Genomic DNA, 19,553 nt, shown 5'->3' on the forward strand with positions numbered 1-19,553 from the left:
CCTAAGTCGTCATGGATATTTGCTGCTTCCATTTGCAACCTAATTTTCTGTTATCTTCCTGCATCCTCCTGTACTCAATTCTTTGAGATCTACACAGTAGTTGGCAAACAACAAGCTATCAGAAGCAACCCCACAGTTAATAAATCGAAATGAACATAGGTTATAAAGTCAAGAGCTCTGAATTTCCACAGTAGTTCTCTAAAGCACCTGCTGTTACTTTGGCGAGGGACCTGAAAAATCCTCTGAGAATAGCAGTGGCAGCTAAAAAAAAATATTTTAGATGGCATTCCATCTCAGATATTTTAAATGACAGCTTTAAGTAGGCACTGTCTTCTACTTTCCACAGGGTACTAATCTAGAATGAAAGCTCATGTCAATCTGAAGGTCAATCTCTTCTATTGAAAGAGTACCAAGCAGTTTCTTAAATTCTCCTGTCATACCACTATATAACAAAAATTGATTTGACGGCTCATTCTGAATTGCAAGGTAGTCATAATTAATCACTGCCAATGCATTATAGCTTACTGACAGACGTAAAGTTCTTGTCATGTTATAGGTCAGCACTCTGCACTGCTAAATAAAATCTTAAAATCACATGGCCTGCTTTTTCTTTCCCAAATTTTAAAATATTTTATCAGTTTGGAGTATGGTGTGCAATGTTTGCTAATATTATGGTTTGAATTTTCTGAAGCTATTTCTGCTTAAAAATTGAATATTACATTCAATTTCACTGCTGTTCGAAAGACCTGAACCATGCACCCTAATTGAGCAGTGTCCCATGTCTTGAAACTCCATGGAACTGGCAATGTAGCAGCTATTAAAAAGCTCCTGCACAGACAACATGGAAACCAGTGAAGGCTGGTTAAGCCATTCAATTAGATCATGGCTGCTCTGTACCACAACCCATATACCTGCCTTTCCACCAAATCCCTTGATAACACAAGCTGCAAAATTCTATCAATCTCAGTCTTAGAAGTTTTAGCTGACAGGATCCATGTTCATTTTGGGGCTGGTGGGGTAGAAAGGGGGTGGGGTGGGGTGGGGTAGGGGGGGTGGGGGGGCAGAGTGAGCATGTGAAAAAATCAGAGAGATTTCTATTATATTTTGTATGAAGCATGGCTTTTTGCTTTAGAACATAGAACAGTACAGCACAAGAACAGGCCCTTTAACCCACAATGTGTGCCAAACTAACTAAACTAGCAATTAAATACCTAACTAAACTAATTTCTTCTGCCTACACAATGTCCATATCCCTCCATTCTATGCCCATTCATGTGCCTATCTAAGAGATTCTTAAACACCTCTATCGACTTGCCTCCACTACTACCCCTGGCAGCGTGTTCCAGGTACCCACCACTCTCTTGCCCCGCACATCTCCTTTGAACTTGCCCTCTCACACATTAAATGCAATGCCCTCTTCTATTAGGTATTTCAACCCTGGAAAAAGATACTAGCTGTCTACTCCAGCTATGCCTCTCAATCTTATAAAACTTCTGTCAAGTCTCCCCTCAGCCTCTGCCACTCCTGAGAAAACAACCCAAGTTTGTCTAATCTCCCCTCATAGTACATACCCTCTAATCCAGGCAGCATCCTGGTAAACCTCTTCTGCACCCTCTCCAAAGCCTCCACATCCTTCCTCTAATTGGGTGACCAGAACTGAATGTGATACTTCAGATGTGGCCTAACTAGAGTTTTAAAAAGCTGCAACATAACTTCCTGAGTCTTGAACTCAATGCCTCAACTAATAAAGGCAAGCATGCCATACACATTGTTTCTAGAACAAGTTGGCTCTAAGTTTAAGAATGTGCCCACTCTGGGATTAACCCAAGGGAAGTAAAGTCATACAGCACAAAACAGGCCCTTCGGCCCACCATGTCCATGCCGACCATCAAGGATCTATCTATACTCATTCCATTCACCAGCATTTGGTCCATAGCTTACCATGCTTTGCTGATTCAAATGCTCGTCCAGATGCTTCTTAAATTTTGAGTCTCTGCCTCCACCACCCCTTCAGGCACTGCATTCCAGATTCCAACCCCTTCTCTGGTGAAAAAAAATCTTCTTCAGATCCCCTTTAAACTTTTTACTCATCATCGTAAACCTATGGACTCTGGTCTTAGATACCTCTGCCATGGGGAAATTTTTTCCATTATCTACCCTTTATGTCTTCATAATTTTGTAGATCTTTATCAGAAAAACAAACTACGCCTATCCAGGATCTCCTCATAGCCGAAACATTACATCCCAGGCAATGCCCTGGTGAATCTCCACTGGACCCTTTCCAGTGCAATCACATCCTTCCAATGATTTGGTGACCAGAACTGCACACAATACTCCAGCTATGCCCTAACCAATGTTTTATAAAGTTGTACAAGCACCTTCTTACTGTAATATTCTACGCCCAGGCTCATGAAGGCAAGCATCCCATATACCTTCTTCACCACTCTGTCTATCTTTGCTGTCACCTTCAGGGATCATTGGACTTGTACACTAAGGTCCCTTTATTCCTTAATACTTCTCAGGGCCCCACCATTCATGGTAGATGTCCTACCCTTATTTGCCCCCCAACCCCCTCAAAAAATGCACTTCATACTTAACAAGATTAAATTCCACCTGTCATTGCTCAGCCCAAGTTACCAGCTGATCGATATTGTAGCCTAAGACTATACTCATCACTATCAATAACACCACCAATTTTTATGTCTTATGCATTTTCATGCTGTTTTTTACTTTAATTCTGATATGTGGCATTTGCTGGCAAATGCAGCATTTATTGCCTATCCCAAATTGCCTTTAATAAGGTGAAGGCAAGGACTTCCTTGAACTACTGCAGGATTTCAGTAGCTGATAGATAGCATTCAATCATGAGCCCATTACAACCAGGGTCCTAAGGATCAATGGTAAGTATTGGACTAAAAGCCAACTGTCCCAGGAGTGCCTAATGAAAGCCTTTCCTGGAACAACTTGAGTAAAGTTTCCCCAAGATACTGCAAGGGTAGCATTACTGGAGGAGTGATGCCATTCCATGCATGGCTGTTGCAGTAATCACATCACATGCTTAAGGGGCCATCACTCCAGGAAGTGTGCAGTCCAGTTGTTGGAATGGTGTGACCCAACCCAGAAATAGTCATTACCTTGCTATGCTTGGAGGATAAAGTCAATTTTCAATCATACAACACTGTAAAAAAAAAAGCATGGCATGATTGAGAACTGAGCTCCTGCTTTGGCCATTTAGTAGCTGAGAGACAAAAAGTAACAATGCTCAATCCTATAAAGCCATAGTTCACATTTTTCTGTGAGACATACATGCATATTGAAAAGATATAAATTTTCATGTTTGGGGATTCACAAGCAATATATCGTTCCAACAGTTAATTGAAAAGCTTGTTCTATTTAAATTAATTCACAGCTTTTCTAACCTTCCCTGCCCAACCTGTTCTGTCCCAGTCATGTTTGGGCATCTACAGGGCAAAAATAAGGAGGTGGAAGTTTGTCTTTTATTTAATGTGGAAAGTGTGCTATGTAACTGATTTGACTTCGCTCTTGTGATGTAGTTTCATTGACGTCAGTGGGACCAATATTAGAAGCAGACTTCAATGTGCATTCACTATTGCATCAAGTGTTGAGTGTAGACAACACTTAACACACTTCCACCCCAGAGGTGGTCTGCTATGCAACACAAGAAGACAAGAACTTAAGAAACAGAAGCAGGAGTAGGTCACTTTGCCCTCTGAGCCTATTCCAGCAATTCATCTAGATCATGACTGATCTACCTATTAATGTCATTTTCCTGCACGATCTCCATATCATTTGATTCCCTTATTACCCAGAAATCTACAGATCTATTTTGAATGAACTCAATAACTGAGCCTCCACAGCTTTCTAGAGTAGAGAATTCCAAAGTTTGGTCATTCTCTGATGAAATTTCTCCTGATCTCAATTCTAAATGGACTACCCTTTACTCTAAAATCATTGAAGTTAACCTCCGTTCAGGAAGATCAACATCCTTCTGGAATTGAAGGAAGGATGTCTTGAATAGGTTAACTTGGTTTGGACTAATAGTTCCACAATTTAGCACTGGCAGTAAGAGAGGAAGGAAAAAGTGGGATCCTAATGCACAAAACACATTAACAACAAAAGATAATTTGAAATACAGGAGACAATGTCAACAACATTTGTTAAACAATGAAACTGGCAAATCAACCACACAACTACTTAATGTTCTAAATATGACTTTAGTTTAATGGGCTCCTATTATCTCACAGTAGCCAGCTTCCAAATACAAATTTCCCTTCTGATATTATGCATCTGCTAACAAATGATTTGATTATATTGACATATCATCATGTTATAGTACAAGAAAAATATATATCTCAGATTTAAACAGAAAGAGATATGTACTTAAAGGATACATAAATCCTGCTGTTCATCTTTGTTTTTGTTTTGAAAATCATGAATGATTTAAATCACATATAGCAGCTGACAAGGTAATTCATGCTAACCAATGAGTCATTCTGTCAACCACTTCACTTGAGTTAGCATAAACAATACTATTAGTGTGACTGGTTGGTGAGGAGCCTCAATTTCAATGATCTGTCTCCCACACAACTTCAAAATACAATTTTCTCAATAAGTCTTCTACATAAAACATCTCACTTCATTAAATTAATCCTATCTCCCTTCTTCTCCCTGCATATTTCTACACTTTCTTTTACCATCTCCACCATCTCAACCCTCTAGCATCCAATGGCCTTCAATATTGCTCAACAGTGTGAAAATCAGTACAGCCAATTCCTGGGAAAAGTACAACTCTACTGCCAAAAATCACCTTATGGGTTCCTTGATTCAAGCAAGAATCCACAAAGTTAGACATGAGAACTCTGCTGCCAGACAACTATAATATTTTGATCTGGTTCACTTGTAAAACAGAAATAAGACTGGCTCTGCATGGAGATGCCAGCTGGATATATGCGAATTAGGGATGAACTATTCAACCCAACACTGTAATTTCAAACTATTAAACTGTTTAGAAATAGGAAAGGGAGAAACATTAATCCCAGAGACCTCTCTCGTTCGATGGGTTGGTTGATTTTCCACTCTTATACAATTACACCACGCAACTATACATGTACAATGTGCCAGGCAGGGTAACAGTTTGATTCTGCAAATACCTTTATGTGTGGTTCACTGATTTTCAAAGTAAGGTCCAATAACAGTTAAAGGCTGTGGTGAAAAACTAATAGACGCTCCTTGTTATGTAACTTAGACATCTGTCCTACCCTTAGTAAGGTTCTAGTATATTCTTATCCACGACTAAGTTGCCAAGAAATGCTTGGCTTAGAATTATACATTAGTAGAATAACAGCAGTACTTGAAACTAGGTACCTCAACACTACATTTACAGATAACATAAAATGTATCCTACCTTTAAACCAGGTGGTCCTGGATGTCCATTTACTCCTGGAACCCCAGGTTCTCCCTGAAAGCAAATATTGTAGATTTGTGGTCAAACTGACTACACAGAAAGAATTGATTTTACATAATGCTTTGTACTCAGTCATTCCTTTCAATACACTTTACCCTTATGCTTGTTCAGCAGCTAAGAGAAAAGCCATTCAGCCTGACCAGTCCACACCAATGTTCATGATCACGTAAGCTGTTCCCACCCTTCTTTGTCTATCATCAATCCCTCTGTTCCTCCCTCACTCACTGACCCTTGAATGCATCCAATCACATTCACCCAAACTGTTCCCTGAGCTAACACGATAGCCCATTCCGACCAAGATAGCATTTTAACACAAGCGTTAGAACAGTGGTTCTCAGAGATTACAGAGGCTCCACAAGCCTTTAATAATATTAAGGTAAGTTAATTCAAAAGCTCACAAAAAAACTAAGAGTGAATAAAAGTATGCTTGGCACGCCAGCTACCTTTGTTGAAGAGCTGTCCACGAATCCCTGGTTCCTTAAAAGGAGCAGTCCGTCATGGTATTGGGCATTGATAGGGTGGGTGTGAATAAGAAGGGCCTTCATTCAAAGAGTTTAGAATCATTGCTTTGGAGTCCACAGTACAATGGCTGGGTTGTATTTACCTGTAGCTGTTCGTCATGGGATGCCAACCCTCCACCACTCACTCCTCTGCTCATCTCTGGCTCCAATGCCTGCGCATTGAAACGGTGAAGTTGGAATTGAGCTGGAGATCAGGGAAGGGCATCGGCCCTCCTGCTCTGCTGGACTCAGTAGAGAGTCCAAGGGTGGAGTGTAGACGTACAGGGCTGTGGAGCTTATACCAGGGATGCTGGACTAAAACATCAACCCCACATGGCCATCATTGCTGAGTGAAAAGGTAAGTACAGGTAGGACTTTATTTTACTATTTTTAATTAATTTCTAGTTCTTAAGCCATTTCCATTTTTTTTAGTAGTTGTAAAAATAATACTTATTTTTTTAAAAATTACTTCTGCTCTCAGAAGGATTAATGGGAACAGGGCCTCAGGCTACACCATCTGAGGCCTAGTCACCTACAGAAGCCCACTGGATAATCCAGTGACATGGAGGGTCATCTCACACGTCCAGGTCAGGTTGGCGTGGGGGTGATTGGTGGGCGCAGAAGGGCAGTGAGGAGTAGGAGTGGGCACCAAGTTCAGGAAGCAAGCTGGGTCCTGACGATCTGCCCAATAAACAGAGAGGATTTCCTTCATGGTTGCTATCAACAGAAGTGTGCACAAGCCTCAATGGTTAGTTGCCCCCACGTCCATTATTTAATTGCACAAAGTTAATGGAACTAAATATGGAGTCAGTATAAATAGCATCAATTTCACACACAAGATTTCACCCTGGCAATCAAGATAGAAATCCTTTTCTCTTGTTTCCAGCATATACCTTTATCATTTATTTATTGTACTATATCATTTATTATCATATGTTAGTTTTGTTTAATGTTAATTATGCTACTCGGCTCAGAGTAAAACTGCTGTAAATCAGAGTGGAAGAGGAAATCAAAGTACAAGTCTAATGCAATAAACAGGGTTGAAAACTTCCTGGGAAAATTTTATGGATTTTCAGAAAAAACAGATGCTGTATGATCAGTCAGGAGAGCAAGCCAAATTTTAAAAAAAACACTTCAAAGGAAAAAGAAGATAACTAACCTAATCACATTGCTTGTAATACTTTGCAAAAATGGTTTCGGCTGCCACTTTCTCTTAGCATAAGAATACTCAATGTATCAGGCAGTGAATGTGGAAAGGAGGGGAGGGGAGGGCAGGACAGGGGAGACGAGGGGAGGGGAGACGAGGGGAGGGGAGACGAGGGGAGGGGAGACGAGGGGAGGGGAGACGAGGGGAGGGGAGGGGGAGTGCATGCAAACTTAGCATTTCAAGTCAATTACCTATTCTCGAAGCAGATCACATCATTTCTGATGAAAGGTCATTTTGATTCTATTTCCCTCTCCACATTTACTGTCTTTCTAAATATTTTCAGCACTATCCAAGTTATTTCTGATTTCAAGCATTTTGCTTTTCCACATTTTCATCTCAACCGGATGTTCAAAATCAGAACCTCAAATTCCATGTAGACACAAGACACTGCAGATGCTGGAATTTGGAGCAACAAACAATCTACTGGAGGAACTCAGCAGGTCAAGCAGCATCTGTAGGGGGAAGGGAATTGTTGACATTTCGGGTCAAAAACCTGAATCAGGACAGAGTGGAGAGGGGAGCTGGCCAGTATAAAGAGGAGAGGGGAAGTACTGAGGCAGGATGACAGGCAGATAGGGCCAGGTAGAGGAGGGGGAGGGGTGGAGTTGGGAGACAAAGGCAAGTGGATAATAGATGGAGGCACTAGCAGTGGGATCTCATTGCAGCTGGTGGAAATGACGAAGGATGATATGCTGGATGCAGACAATGGCAGAGTGAAAAGCAAGGATCAGGGAAACTCTAATCTGTGTTTTATCTGGAGGGAGGTGGGATAAAAACAGACATCCAAGAAACAGAGGAAATGTGAGAGAGAGCTCCATTAACCACAGTAGAAGGGAAGCCATGTTTCCTGAAAAAGGACATTTCAGGTGTCCAGGAATGAAATGCCTCGTCTTGAGGGCGGATGCAGCGGAGACAGAGAAATTGGGAGAAAGGGATGTCATCCTTACAAGAGACCAGGTGGGAAGAGGTGTAACTTAAGTAGCTGTGGGAGTCAGTGGGTTTATAGTAAACATCAGTAGATAGTGTCTCTCATGAGATGGAGGCAGAGAGATCTAGAAAAGGGAGAGAAGTGTCAGAAACGGTCCAAGTGAATTTGAGAGCAGAATTTGAGCAAATCATAAATTCCATGTTTGAAATAGCATGATTCAATTTACTAGGTAAGCTTGTGAGCATTTAATACTTTTGATGATCATTTTACTTAAAGGCCTTAGGCTCCCTCTGAACTTGGATTAGTCACATGTCCCAAAAGTCTGAATTTAAGTTTACACAGAAGTAAGAATTATTTCACCATTTGAGTTTCTTTATTTCAAAAACTTCCAAACAGACTGGAAGTTCTCAGTTCTACTCTGGGTGAATTCCGAAGTTAAATTAGTAACAACTATTCCTTTGCTTTCATAAGCTGCCCACAGGCAGCATTTGTATTTAACTATGTGAGGTCCCTATATAAAAAAAGAGATAATCAGAGGGAAATGTTGGAAATTATTCCAGTTTGTTTTTCCTAAATTGGCTGGATATAAATAGAATATTTGTTTGAATTACTAGGTTCTTAGCTATTGACCAAGCTTATCACAGAAAGATGCATCATTTTTATTACTGCCTCCATGTTTAGTTATAAAATCTTTCACAAAGCTTAGCAGCAAAAATCTATTTATACCCTTTAAGTCCTTGTGAAGTGCAAAACAGAAATCTAGGACTTTAACCCAAGGGCAGTGGAGGAAAGGATTGGAAAGGTGAGTGACTTGAATGTTTTAGAGGTCCAGGTTTTCATAAATCCACACAGTGTTTCCACATGCCTGTTGCCCTTGTCCTTTTTGGTGGCACAGGTTGCAGGTTTCTGAGATGCTGTCAGCTAAGCCTGGAGAAGTAACTGCAGTACATTTTGTAAATGGTACACAGTACAGCCAGTGGTGGATGGAATAAATGTTTAAGGTTATTGATGGGGTGCCAGTCAAGCAGGTTGCTTTGTCCTAGATGGCATTGACGTTCTTGAGAGTTATTGGAGCTGCACTGACTCAGGCAAGTGGAGAGTATATCATCATGCTCCTGACTTTGTGCCTTGTAGATGTTGGAAAGGCCTTGGGATGTCAGGAGAAGAGTTACTTGCTGCAGGTTTGTAAACAGAATAGAACATTTTTCATCTGTAGAACAATGACCTCAGTACAAACATTAAACTTGTAGAAAGCATCTTGTAAATTTATATCTTGCATCAGGAAACTCCACATAAATGTCTTCAATACATGGAAGAACTTGGGAGATTGCTGTCAAGGATGGGTTTCAAAGCTATCCTTGTGAATGAATTAAGGTGGCCCAAATGGTCTTTCTTAACCATAACTACTCACCAGGACAATCCAAGGACAAGAGAAATTATATTATTTAGGCTTGCATTTCTGGAAGTATAGAAGATTGAGGGGTGATCTAAATGACAATGCTCGGATCTTGAAAGAATTGATAAAAAAAGATAGAAATAAATTATCCACTTGCAGACAAAGGTGATTAACTTTAACAATCATTGTTAGGCAAACTTCTCCATACAGCAGATGGTAGAAGGGTGGAACTCTCTCCCCAATGTTACCTCAAGTACAGGTCCTTCCCAAGTTACGAACGCCCAACTTATGTACAGCCTGCCCATACAAACGAGCTTTTGGGAGTGGGTGGGATGGATTTTCTGGCTGCTGCAGGGGCTGCAGGCATCTTCTGCCATGTGGGAACTCAGTTCGCAGCCGCATTTCTGACTTGCAAACTGTTTAGATTATGAACAGTTCACAGGAACAGAATCCTACCATTACCTGGGGATGTTCTGTAGTGAATTTAAATGGAGACCATTGATTTATTTTGTCACAAAAGCATACAACAGAACAGGATCCCAATGCAGATCAAACCATGATAAACCACAGAAATCACAAAATAGCTGAACAGGTAGCAGAGGCCATACTTATGTACCTGAAGATACTTTAAGACATAGATGATAATATTAATTGTATCACTTCAGGAATGGGCAGTGAAAACACCCTGTCTGAAAGTAAAGCTAACATGATTTCAAGTGTAATTGTAAAAAGTAAACTTTATCATTAGCAAAAACATGTGTCAGAAGCTTATGAAACATTTACAAATTAAGCAGTCCTTTATTTCCTTGAGACACTTTTGTACTTAAACACACTTACTGAAGGGCCACGTTGTCCAGGAGAGCCAGGTTTTCCTTCTTCACCTCTGCTACCCTGTAATAAAATTGATTCATAATTTAGAGTCATAAAGTTATACAGCACAGAAAAAGGCTCTTCAGCCCAACTTGTCCATGCCATCCAAGATGTCTACTTTAGCTAGTCCCATTTGCGTTTTGCCCATCTCTCTCTAAATGTTTCCTATCCATGTATTTGTCTAAATGTATTTTAGACATTGTAATTGTACCCACCCCTACAGCTTCCTCTGGCAGCTCATTCCATACACCCACCAATCTCAACGTAAAAAACATTTGTCCCTCAGGTCCTGTTTAAATCTTTCTCCTCAAACCTATGTCCTCTAGTTTTTAGTTCCCTAACCCTGGGAAAAAGACTGTGACCATTCACCTCATCTGTGTCCCACATGATTTTATAAACCTCAATAAGGTCACCCCTCAGCCTCCTACACTCCAGGGAAAGAAGCTGCAACCTATTCAGTCTCTCCTTGTAACTCAAGCCTCCAGTGCTGGTAACACCTTTGTGAATCTTTTCTGCACCCTTTCCACCTAAAAACATCTTTCCTATAGCTAGGCGAGTAGAAGTGCACACAATGCTCTAAATGAGGTCTCACAAACATCTTATACATGGTATCCCAGCTCTTGTACTCAGTGCCCTGACCGATGAAGGCAAGCATGCCAAACACTTCCCTCACCACCCTGTCTACCTGAGTCACCACTTTCGGGGAACTACATAATTGTATCCCTAGATCTCTTGTCTACAACATTCTCCAAGGCCCTGCTATTTACTGTGCAAGTCCTGCCTTGGTTTAACTTCCCAAAATACAACACTTCACACCTGTCCAAGTTAAATTCCATCTGGTATTCCTTGGCCAACTTTCCCAGTTGATCTAGATCCTGTTGTAATCTGAGGTAACTTTCTTCACAATCCACAATACCACCAATTTTGGTATGGTCAGCAAACCTACTAGCCATGCCTACTACATTCTCATCCAAATTGTTAATATAGATGACAAACAACAGTGAACCCAGCACCATTCCCTGCGACATACCACAGGTCACAGGCCTCCAATCGGTAAAACAACCCTCCACTACCACCCTCTGACTCCTACCGCCAAGTGAATTTTGTATCTAGATGGCCAGCTCACCCTGGATCCCATGTGATCTAACCTCCTGCACCAACCTACCATGCAGGACTTTGTCAAATGCCTTGCTAAAGTCCATGTAGACGACATCTACCACACTGCCCTCGACAATCCTCTTGGTCACCTCTTCAAAAAACTCAATCAAATTGTGAGACATGATTTCCCATGCACAATGCCATGCTATCCCTAAACAAGTTATTGGCCAAGGCCACACTGGTAAGAATGGTTGATATGCACAATTAAACACTTACTGTAAGGTAACCATAGAAATCAATGTAATAAATGAAACTGATCATGGCTTTGACACAGCATTTACTCACCTATCCTGATAAATTCGTATGTGGTCATTGATCAAAAACACTATGATGCTGGAGGAACTCAGCAGGCCAGGCAGCATTCATGGAGAAAAGCAGGCGGTCAACGTTTCAGGTCAGGACCCTTCTTCAGGACTGAATATAGGAAAAGAGGAAGCCCAATATACCCCCTGGTGGATCAGCTCTCCCCTCATCCCCCGCATCTGCCTATCACTCTCTGTTACCTACATCCACCTATGACCACCTTGTGCCCACCCTGCCTCTCCTCTTTTATTCACCTATCACTGCTTTGCTTTTCCCTCCTATATATATTGGGGTTCCCCCTTTTCCTATCTTCAGTCCTGAAGAAGGGTCCTGACCCGAAACGATGACCACCTGCTTTTCTCCATGGATGCTGCCTGGCCTGCTGAGTTCTTCCAGCATCAGAGTGTTTTTCATCTAGATTCCAGCATCTGAGGTCCTTTGTTTCTCTCGTATGGGGTCATTGTCTTATTTTGTCTGACAATGCTCCTGTGAAATTATTTGGGACAGTTTACTGCCTTAAAGATACTACATATATGCAAGTGACTGTTGTTTGCTGAATTTCACCCATTATAGTCTCATTAGTGATTAGTTTTACCACATAAAGATTTCAAGAACAATTTCAATTAGTCCAAAACCGGACAGTTCTGACTCTGTTTCTCTTTCCACAGATGCTGCCTGACCTGCTGAGTTTCCAGCAATTTCAGTTTTTATTTCAGATTGCTGGCATCCGCAGTGTTTTGGATTTAAAGGCATTATTGTGTTCTTTTTGATCATTTTAACAAACTAAAATCTTGGGAGGGATGTATGAATAGCAAGCAAGCATATTAACAGCCAAACTTCTGCCCGCCTGAAGAGACTAATGACTTATGCTTCGTAACTGGTGAGAGTCCAGGGAATTAAAATCACAGCCATCCACTCAAAAGCACAGCAGAAGACCAATCTGTACTGCCAGCAAATAATACAAGAACTAACTGGTTCCCTGTCGACTTATAACTGCATGCAAGATTGAGTTTTTGCTTGCTATTGAAGTAGAACTGGTGAAGAAGTCCAAATATTATTGTAGAATTGCACCGGTTTTGTAGCCAATAACATCAACTATTTCATAATCTTGCCCTTAGGGAAAAAACCACCAATTTCATGTAGTTCTCTATTAATATGCAAACCAGAAAGCAAGCTCAGGGGACAAAGAGCTGCATCAAGTTGCAAATTGGCATAAGCAGTTGGTCCATTTACAACACTCCACAGTTCACCTGGCACAAATGACATTTACCCTCGGCCTCCCTGTGGTTTTGAAGAATTTGCCACAATTGCACCTAAATTGCCAAGAACTTTGATGCCTTTTCAACAACAGGGTAATTGTAATGCTACACTAATTAAACTCACTGATGCAGAAAGAGAACTGCTTAAACTGTTGCGCCTAATTTCTGCATGTAAAAAAAATCCTTCTCAGACTTAAGCATTAAGTGTAAAATTGTATTTTTTTTCTTTCACTGAATCCATTACTTCCCCCCTCCTCACACACACTTTCTATTACCCCCTTTGGTACCTGGATTTACCCTCCTCATTGTTCCTCTGATCCAGTCTCAGTCCTTAAATACTACAAGTTAAGAGGATAGTCCACTGGTAGCCTTGTTCACTAACATCCTACATGTCCCATTGCTGTCAGCAGAATTTTCATCCAGCAACTTGCAAAGTAAAACTTTTGTGAGCTGAAGTGGGTGGTGATCGATCCAACTACAGCAAAACTCCAATAACCGCTATCCGACTATTCAGATATCCCGATGCTTCAGCATCTGGTTCACTAGGTGATATTTACCACTCCCTTTCCACTCACCCGGTCTCAGTTGCCACACTCGCTATCAACCCTCAGGGACCCCAGTTCCCATGCTCCCTTTAAACTTATCTGGTTCACTGGGATATGCATTTATAATGTATTATATTACTGAGTAAAACCTAAAAATCGCAAATTAAAAATGCTTTGGTGTATTAACAGAACTAGTATTCAAAAAAACAGTCCAGCACCACCAAAGTCCCGAGTGATCCAGAATACTGGAGTTTTACTGTAATGGATCATACTTTATTATATCCCTTTCAACAAAATTTGGTTTAATCACTGCACTGTAAACCATACCTGTTGTAGGGATTCCTGGGGCATCTAACACCTGTATTTAATGCCAAGTCTTAATTGCACTTGAGAAGATCATGGCAAACTGCCTTCTTAAATTGCTGCAGGTGAAGGTGCTCCCACAATAGTATTGGGTAGTGGAAGTTCCAGGACTTAGACCCTGTGATGGTGAAGGAATGGTGATGTATTTCACAGTCAGGTTGGTGTGTGACTTGGAAGGGAATCTGCAGTTGGTGGTGTTCCCATGCACCTGCTGCCCTTGTCCTTCTTAGTGGTAAATGGTGAAGTAGCCTAGTTGAGAAACCACAGTGCTTTTTGTCAACAGCACGTTCTGCAGCCATGGTGTGATGGTGATAGAGGGGTTGAATGTTAAGGATGGTGGATGGGTTACCAAACCAGTGGGCTATTTTGGATGATGTCCTTCCTGAGAGTTGCTGGAGCTGCACTCAGTAGTAGGAGACAGTGCAGCCATGGTACACCATTGGTAGAAGGAATGAATGTTTGGGGGTAAGGAACGAGAGGATGCCATGGTAGGCCACAACATTACAGGATTGTGAGGGTTGGGAATATGAATTATAAACTGAGAGCAGTAGTGTTGAACAGAATGGACACATCAGTCACGCATCAATGTATCTGTACAATAGATCATAAAATCCATCTTTCCATTTGGAATTTTAGGAGACAGCCAGCTGGAGACTACTTTGTTGACCAGCTGCCTAGGAAACATTTTACTTGCTGAAAGTGCCCAATTTTACTTCCAAGAAGATGATAACTTGATGAATGTCAACTGCCACAACTTGGCAAATTAACACAGTTTACTTGATGTTCCTAACCACGAGGATGCACAGCGGAATTGTTTGCTCAGTAAGGGGGCTGCAGACAAGGCCTATGCCAGAAGCATAGCCCCAAATGAACTACTAGCTTGCTCTCCAAGGGTGTGTGCAGATTATCGTTCCAAAACCAGGCTGGGCAAGCACAGGAACTGTGGGAATTGGACCAGAGGAGCCAATGTAAACCACAGGGCTGTGAGGATTGGAAGTGGGGATCGTAACTGAGAACAGTGGTTTTGAATAGGAAGTTGGGATGGAGGAGAAGCTCATTAGATTGACTAAAAGAAAATAGAATAGAGCCAATGTCTTGCTTTGAAATAGGATGGTATACCAAAGCCGGTTAGAGTCACAGAGAGATACAGCACAGAAACAGGTCCTTCAGACTATTGAATCCACACTGACCATCAACCACCCATTACTCTAACCCGACATTAATCCCTTTATTTTTATTCTCCCCACATTCCCATCAACTCCCCCAGATTCTATCACTCATCTACACATTGGGGGCAATTTAGAGTGGCTAATTAACCTACCAACTCACACGTCTTTGGGATGTGGGAGGAAACCAGAGTACATGGAGGAAACCCATGTGGTCACAGGGAGAACGTGCAAACTCCACACCAACAGCACCAGATGTCAGGATTGAACTCGGGTCGCTGGTGCCGAGAGGCAGCAGCTCTACTAGTTGTGTCACCATGCCGCCCATGGGAAGATAGCAGGATGTTCTGGATCTAGAAAGAATTCCCTTGTTTTGGTTTGGATTTCAAAACAGAGTGAAGATATAACTGGTGTCACGAAGTGAGGAATAGCAAAAGCCATTTATAAACATTGTATTATGGGCACTGGTCCAAGCTCTATGATCTTGCATAAGGTTTCAAGGAGATATTTTTTTAATATTATTTTCAAACACTGCGACTGAGAGATTCTGGATCTCACAAAGTACTGTTCCAAGCATAGCAGCACAGAATGTATTGTGCATCCATCCAGCTGCCCTAACGTTGACCCCATCCCAAATTCCACAGTCTATGTAAGAATCCGGGAGGTATTATATAGTTGGGTCTTGTGTAGCTTCACATTCTCAGACCCTGAGCTTCAGGAGATTGGTAGAGATGGAGACCCACAAAGGAAAGTGAGAGGGAATCAAACTAGGGAAAGGATCCCTTCTTCCTCTGGGGAAGATCAGGACTAGTTGCCATCAGTTCCTGAAGTTGGTCAGTATTTTACACATGGCGGTTGCCAGGAAGATCTGGAGACCCAGGCACCAAAAAACCTAGTCCCTACCTCTGCCACAACCAGTATGTGATAGGCAAGAAAGAGATGATCAGCCACACTCCATCTTGGAACAAGGTGGGTTCAGTGAGGCAGCTCAATGTCTCATCAGTGGATTCTGTTGCCTTGTTCCCCATCAGTATCCCATCCATTGCAAGTGAGATTGTAGACCAGTTGTCATTTCCACATAATTTAGGAGGAATTTGAAAATAATGAAAAAAATTATTTTCTAAATACCAATTTTCACCCCAGGCATCATAAAATATCAAACAGTTGGATCTTTAGACTCTGTAAATTTAATTAAAAATGTGGAAACTATTAATAATATCTGCTCTGTTTGCTCTTGCTTCAGTAAATGCATTTTGCAAACCAACTGATTTAGTTTATAGCTTGGGATGTATAATCAATCAGGCAGAGACGTATCTCAAGAATGTGATACTTTGCACTATGTTCAAGGAACATCAACAGTATGAGTAGTTTATTATTCAGATGTATCTCAGCTGGCAGCACTCTTGCCTGTAATTCAAAAGGTTATGGGTTCAAATCCCAAGTCACAATTTAAGAATCTAGATATAATGCATTGTGGTTCTTGAACTGCTGCACTGTTGGAGATGTTGTCTTTCAGATGAAATACTGAACTGAACCATGTCTACCCTTGTAGGTGAATGTAAAAGACTTTGTAGCATTGTGTTGAAGTAAGGTAATTATCCTCAGAAGCTTGGCCAAATTTATCAAAGGGACCTCATAAAGTAGATCCCAAGAGGATGTCCAAACTAGAATGGGTACCTAGAACTATAGGGCACGGTTTCAGAATAAGGAGTTGCCTACTTAAGATGGAGCTGGGCAGAATTTCTTCTCCAAAGGGTGATCAATCTTTGGAATTCTCTATACTAGAGGGCAATGGAGGTTGAGTCACTGAATATATTCAAGGGTGAAGGTAGTTTATTGAATAGTCAAGGGCTCTGGGGAAAATGCAGGAAAATGGAGATGAGGCCAAGATTAGATCAGCCATGACCACGTTGAATGGCAGAGCAGGCTCGAGGGAGGTGGAGCCTGCCCTTGTGGACTGTGGTCATATTCTTCTCACACTCCTTGGTGCATCAGACCACACTGTATTCTGTCAGAGAGTTGAACTTTCCATTACTTTGTTCTGAGCAACAAAGCACCTCAGGAAACCATTAAAATCATAGCTAACCTGCACAATTACACCAGGCCAAACTGGGAATACAACAAAAACAACCTACCTTTTTTCCAGGAACTCCTGGTAATCCATCTCGTCCCATTGGTCCTTCAGGTCCCTAAACAAATTGCAGCGTGAAGTGAATCAAAATTAATGTTTTGCATTTGAACTCAAAATTGTTGATTTGAATTGTTAATTTCATTCAAAGTATACCTTCGCGCCTGAAGGCCCTTGTGCTCCTGGAAAACCACGTTGTCCTTTTTCACCCTAACAGTACAATTAAACAAAAAAGGGACATTAGGGTTTCTCCTTACAAAAGATTCATTCTGTTAGTGGTTCCCCAGCACCACTCATTTCAAATTACCATCAGTTTTGACTAATTTTCTTTTCCTATCTTTCTGATCCAATTTTCATTTCATAAAGAATGATTGCTGATGCCATGATCCTGAAGGGAATAGCTTGGAGCACTCCGTTCTGGTGTGGGATCTTTGCCGGAAAGAAATTGGAAACAAGTTTTATTTGGAGGTTTATTCAGAGCAAAGTAAGTTCGTTTGGGTTTAAAAAAGCCTTGGATGGGACACAAACAGATGGGCAATGCAGATTAGGATTCAAGTCTCTGAACCAGGGTCCAAAATGCAATGAAAAGTTAGAAATTCCAGTGAGTTTGCCCATCTCTTATTGTTGTCCCCATGTTTTCAGCTCTGTAATAAAATTACCATGGAGAATAGATCCTCATGAAATTTGAATCACTGCCTTATTAGCAAATCCTTGGATGGAGGCGAATCTGCAGTGACAATAAGTGAAAGAAGAAGAAAGGAAACATTGGCTGAGGTCCAGTTCTGGTTTACAGACTGTCAAGGCTTAACCTAGAGCTATAACATAAGATGCAGGAGTTCATCTTTTGCACACATAACCTGCACTTAAAGAAGTGTGTGCCAGAAACATCCTTTTGCCCGTGCCTTGCTCCAGGAAAGCACCTCAGTTCTGCTTCTTGTTTTCAGGGAGGGAAGTGAATAATAAGTGAAATATCAGGCTTATTTTAAAGCCGCAAGTCTAACCACTTGTAGAGCTAAACAGCTTAATATTTATATCTTGGCTTATTCCACTAATACCATTCCTTTCATCTGTCTAGTGCAAGATTTGAGAAGGGTGCAGAAGAGCATTAATAAAAGGTGCAATATCTAGTCCACCTACTGAGTTCAAGCTATGAAATAATCAAAAATCAGGCAGAAAAGGAACACTTCAGGAGTTAAGACACTATTTATAGAAACATTCAGAATTGTAGTATTTGAGAATATCAAATATAGGTTTGAAATTGAGGGAGTGGGGTTAACAGACATGCAACCTGAAGCTCTCTGATTAACCTTTTCAAGTGATTTTATTCACCTTACATTGATGGAATAATCAATTGATTTGAACTCTGATGTAAAAAAATACTGAATGAATAAAGATACCCAGTACATTTTTGATGCATTCTTTTGTTAAACAAGTAATATGCAATATAATGTCAAAAGAGATGTTCAAGTTAATCTTAATTATTTGCAAGAGGTTATTCTTTTTTCCCCCTGAAGGAATCTAAGTGGTGAAACTTGTTCAATAAAATGGAAGTATTAAAATATCTGCCTTGGAATTAGATAATGAATTAGCTTTTATTTCATGCTTCGAAATCAAGAAAGCTCTTCCCCAGAGTTTTGTATTCCTTGCGTTTTGTATTCCTCCAGAAATTTGACCAGGCACTTTCTGGAACCGGTTCTGACTTCCTTATCAGGCTCCATCATAAGATGTCATTCTTGCTGGAATGTTGCTGAGGAAATTGGTTCATTTTGTTCTGGGAGCAGCGAATCGTGTTTTCATTGCCGTTCCTGGAAAGGGACTCCACTGTGATTGGTTGCTGTCTACCATCCATACCTTCCTACTGCAGTATTTATATCTACCACCCACCAATATCATATCTGATCACCACTGACCCCAACCCATTGATCACCACTGATCCCTACCCCTATTGTCCTATGTCTCAACCAATTGCCCAGGTCAAGTTTTTCACTGTACCTCAGTAGAACTGACAATAATAAACCAATACCAATACCAGATTCCTCAAGCCCATACCCCTGACTGCCCCCATCCCTGAAGTGCCTTCAATCATACCAGGCCTCAACCTCTGTATCACCTCTAATTCCAATCCCTCCCCAGGTCCTTATCCTCCAATTTCCTCACTTGTCACTCCAGACTCTTGCCCCGTCCCATGACCAGTGACTCCCCAGTACCCACATCTCCAACTCTCACCAACGACCGCTCCCCCGAA

General features: G+C 41.2%; 1 protein-coding gene across 1 annotated transcript in view; it reads right to left on the reverse strand.

Annotated features, from left to right (window-relative positions):
• Nucleotides 1-19,553, reverse strand: part of LOC127574502 (collagen alpha-1(XXI) chain-like) — a 164,719-nt gene that overhangs the window by 61,930 nt on the left and 83,236 nt on the right. The window contains exons 12-15 of the mRNA XM_052023531.1: nucleotides 17,465-17,518; nucleotides 17,316-17,369; nucleotides 10,354-10,407; nucleotides 5,426-5,479 (exon numbers count right to left, since the gene is read on the reverse strand). Coding sequence (XP_051879491.1) covers nucleotides 5,426-5,479; nucleotides 10,354-10,407; nucleotides 17,316-17,369; nucleotides 17,465-17,518 — 216 coding nt within the window. The remainder of the gene's footprint in view (nucleotides 1-5,425; nucleotides 5,480-10,353; nucleotides 10,408-17,315; nucleotides 17,370-17,464; nucleotides 17,519-19,553) is intronic.

The sequence above is a fragment of the Pristis pectinata genome, chromosome 9 (assembly GCF_009764475.1).
Source record: "Pristis pectinata isolate sPriPec2 chromosome 9, sPriPec2.1.pri, whole genome shotgun sequence".
In the NCBI taxonomy this organism is placed as follows: domain Eukaryota; kingdom Metazoa; phylum Chordata; class Chondrichthyes; order Rhinopristiformes; family Pristidae; genus Pristis; species Pristis pectinata.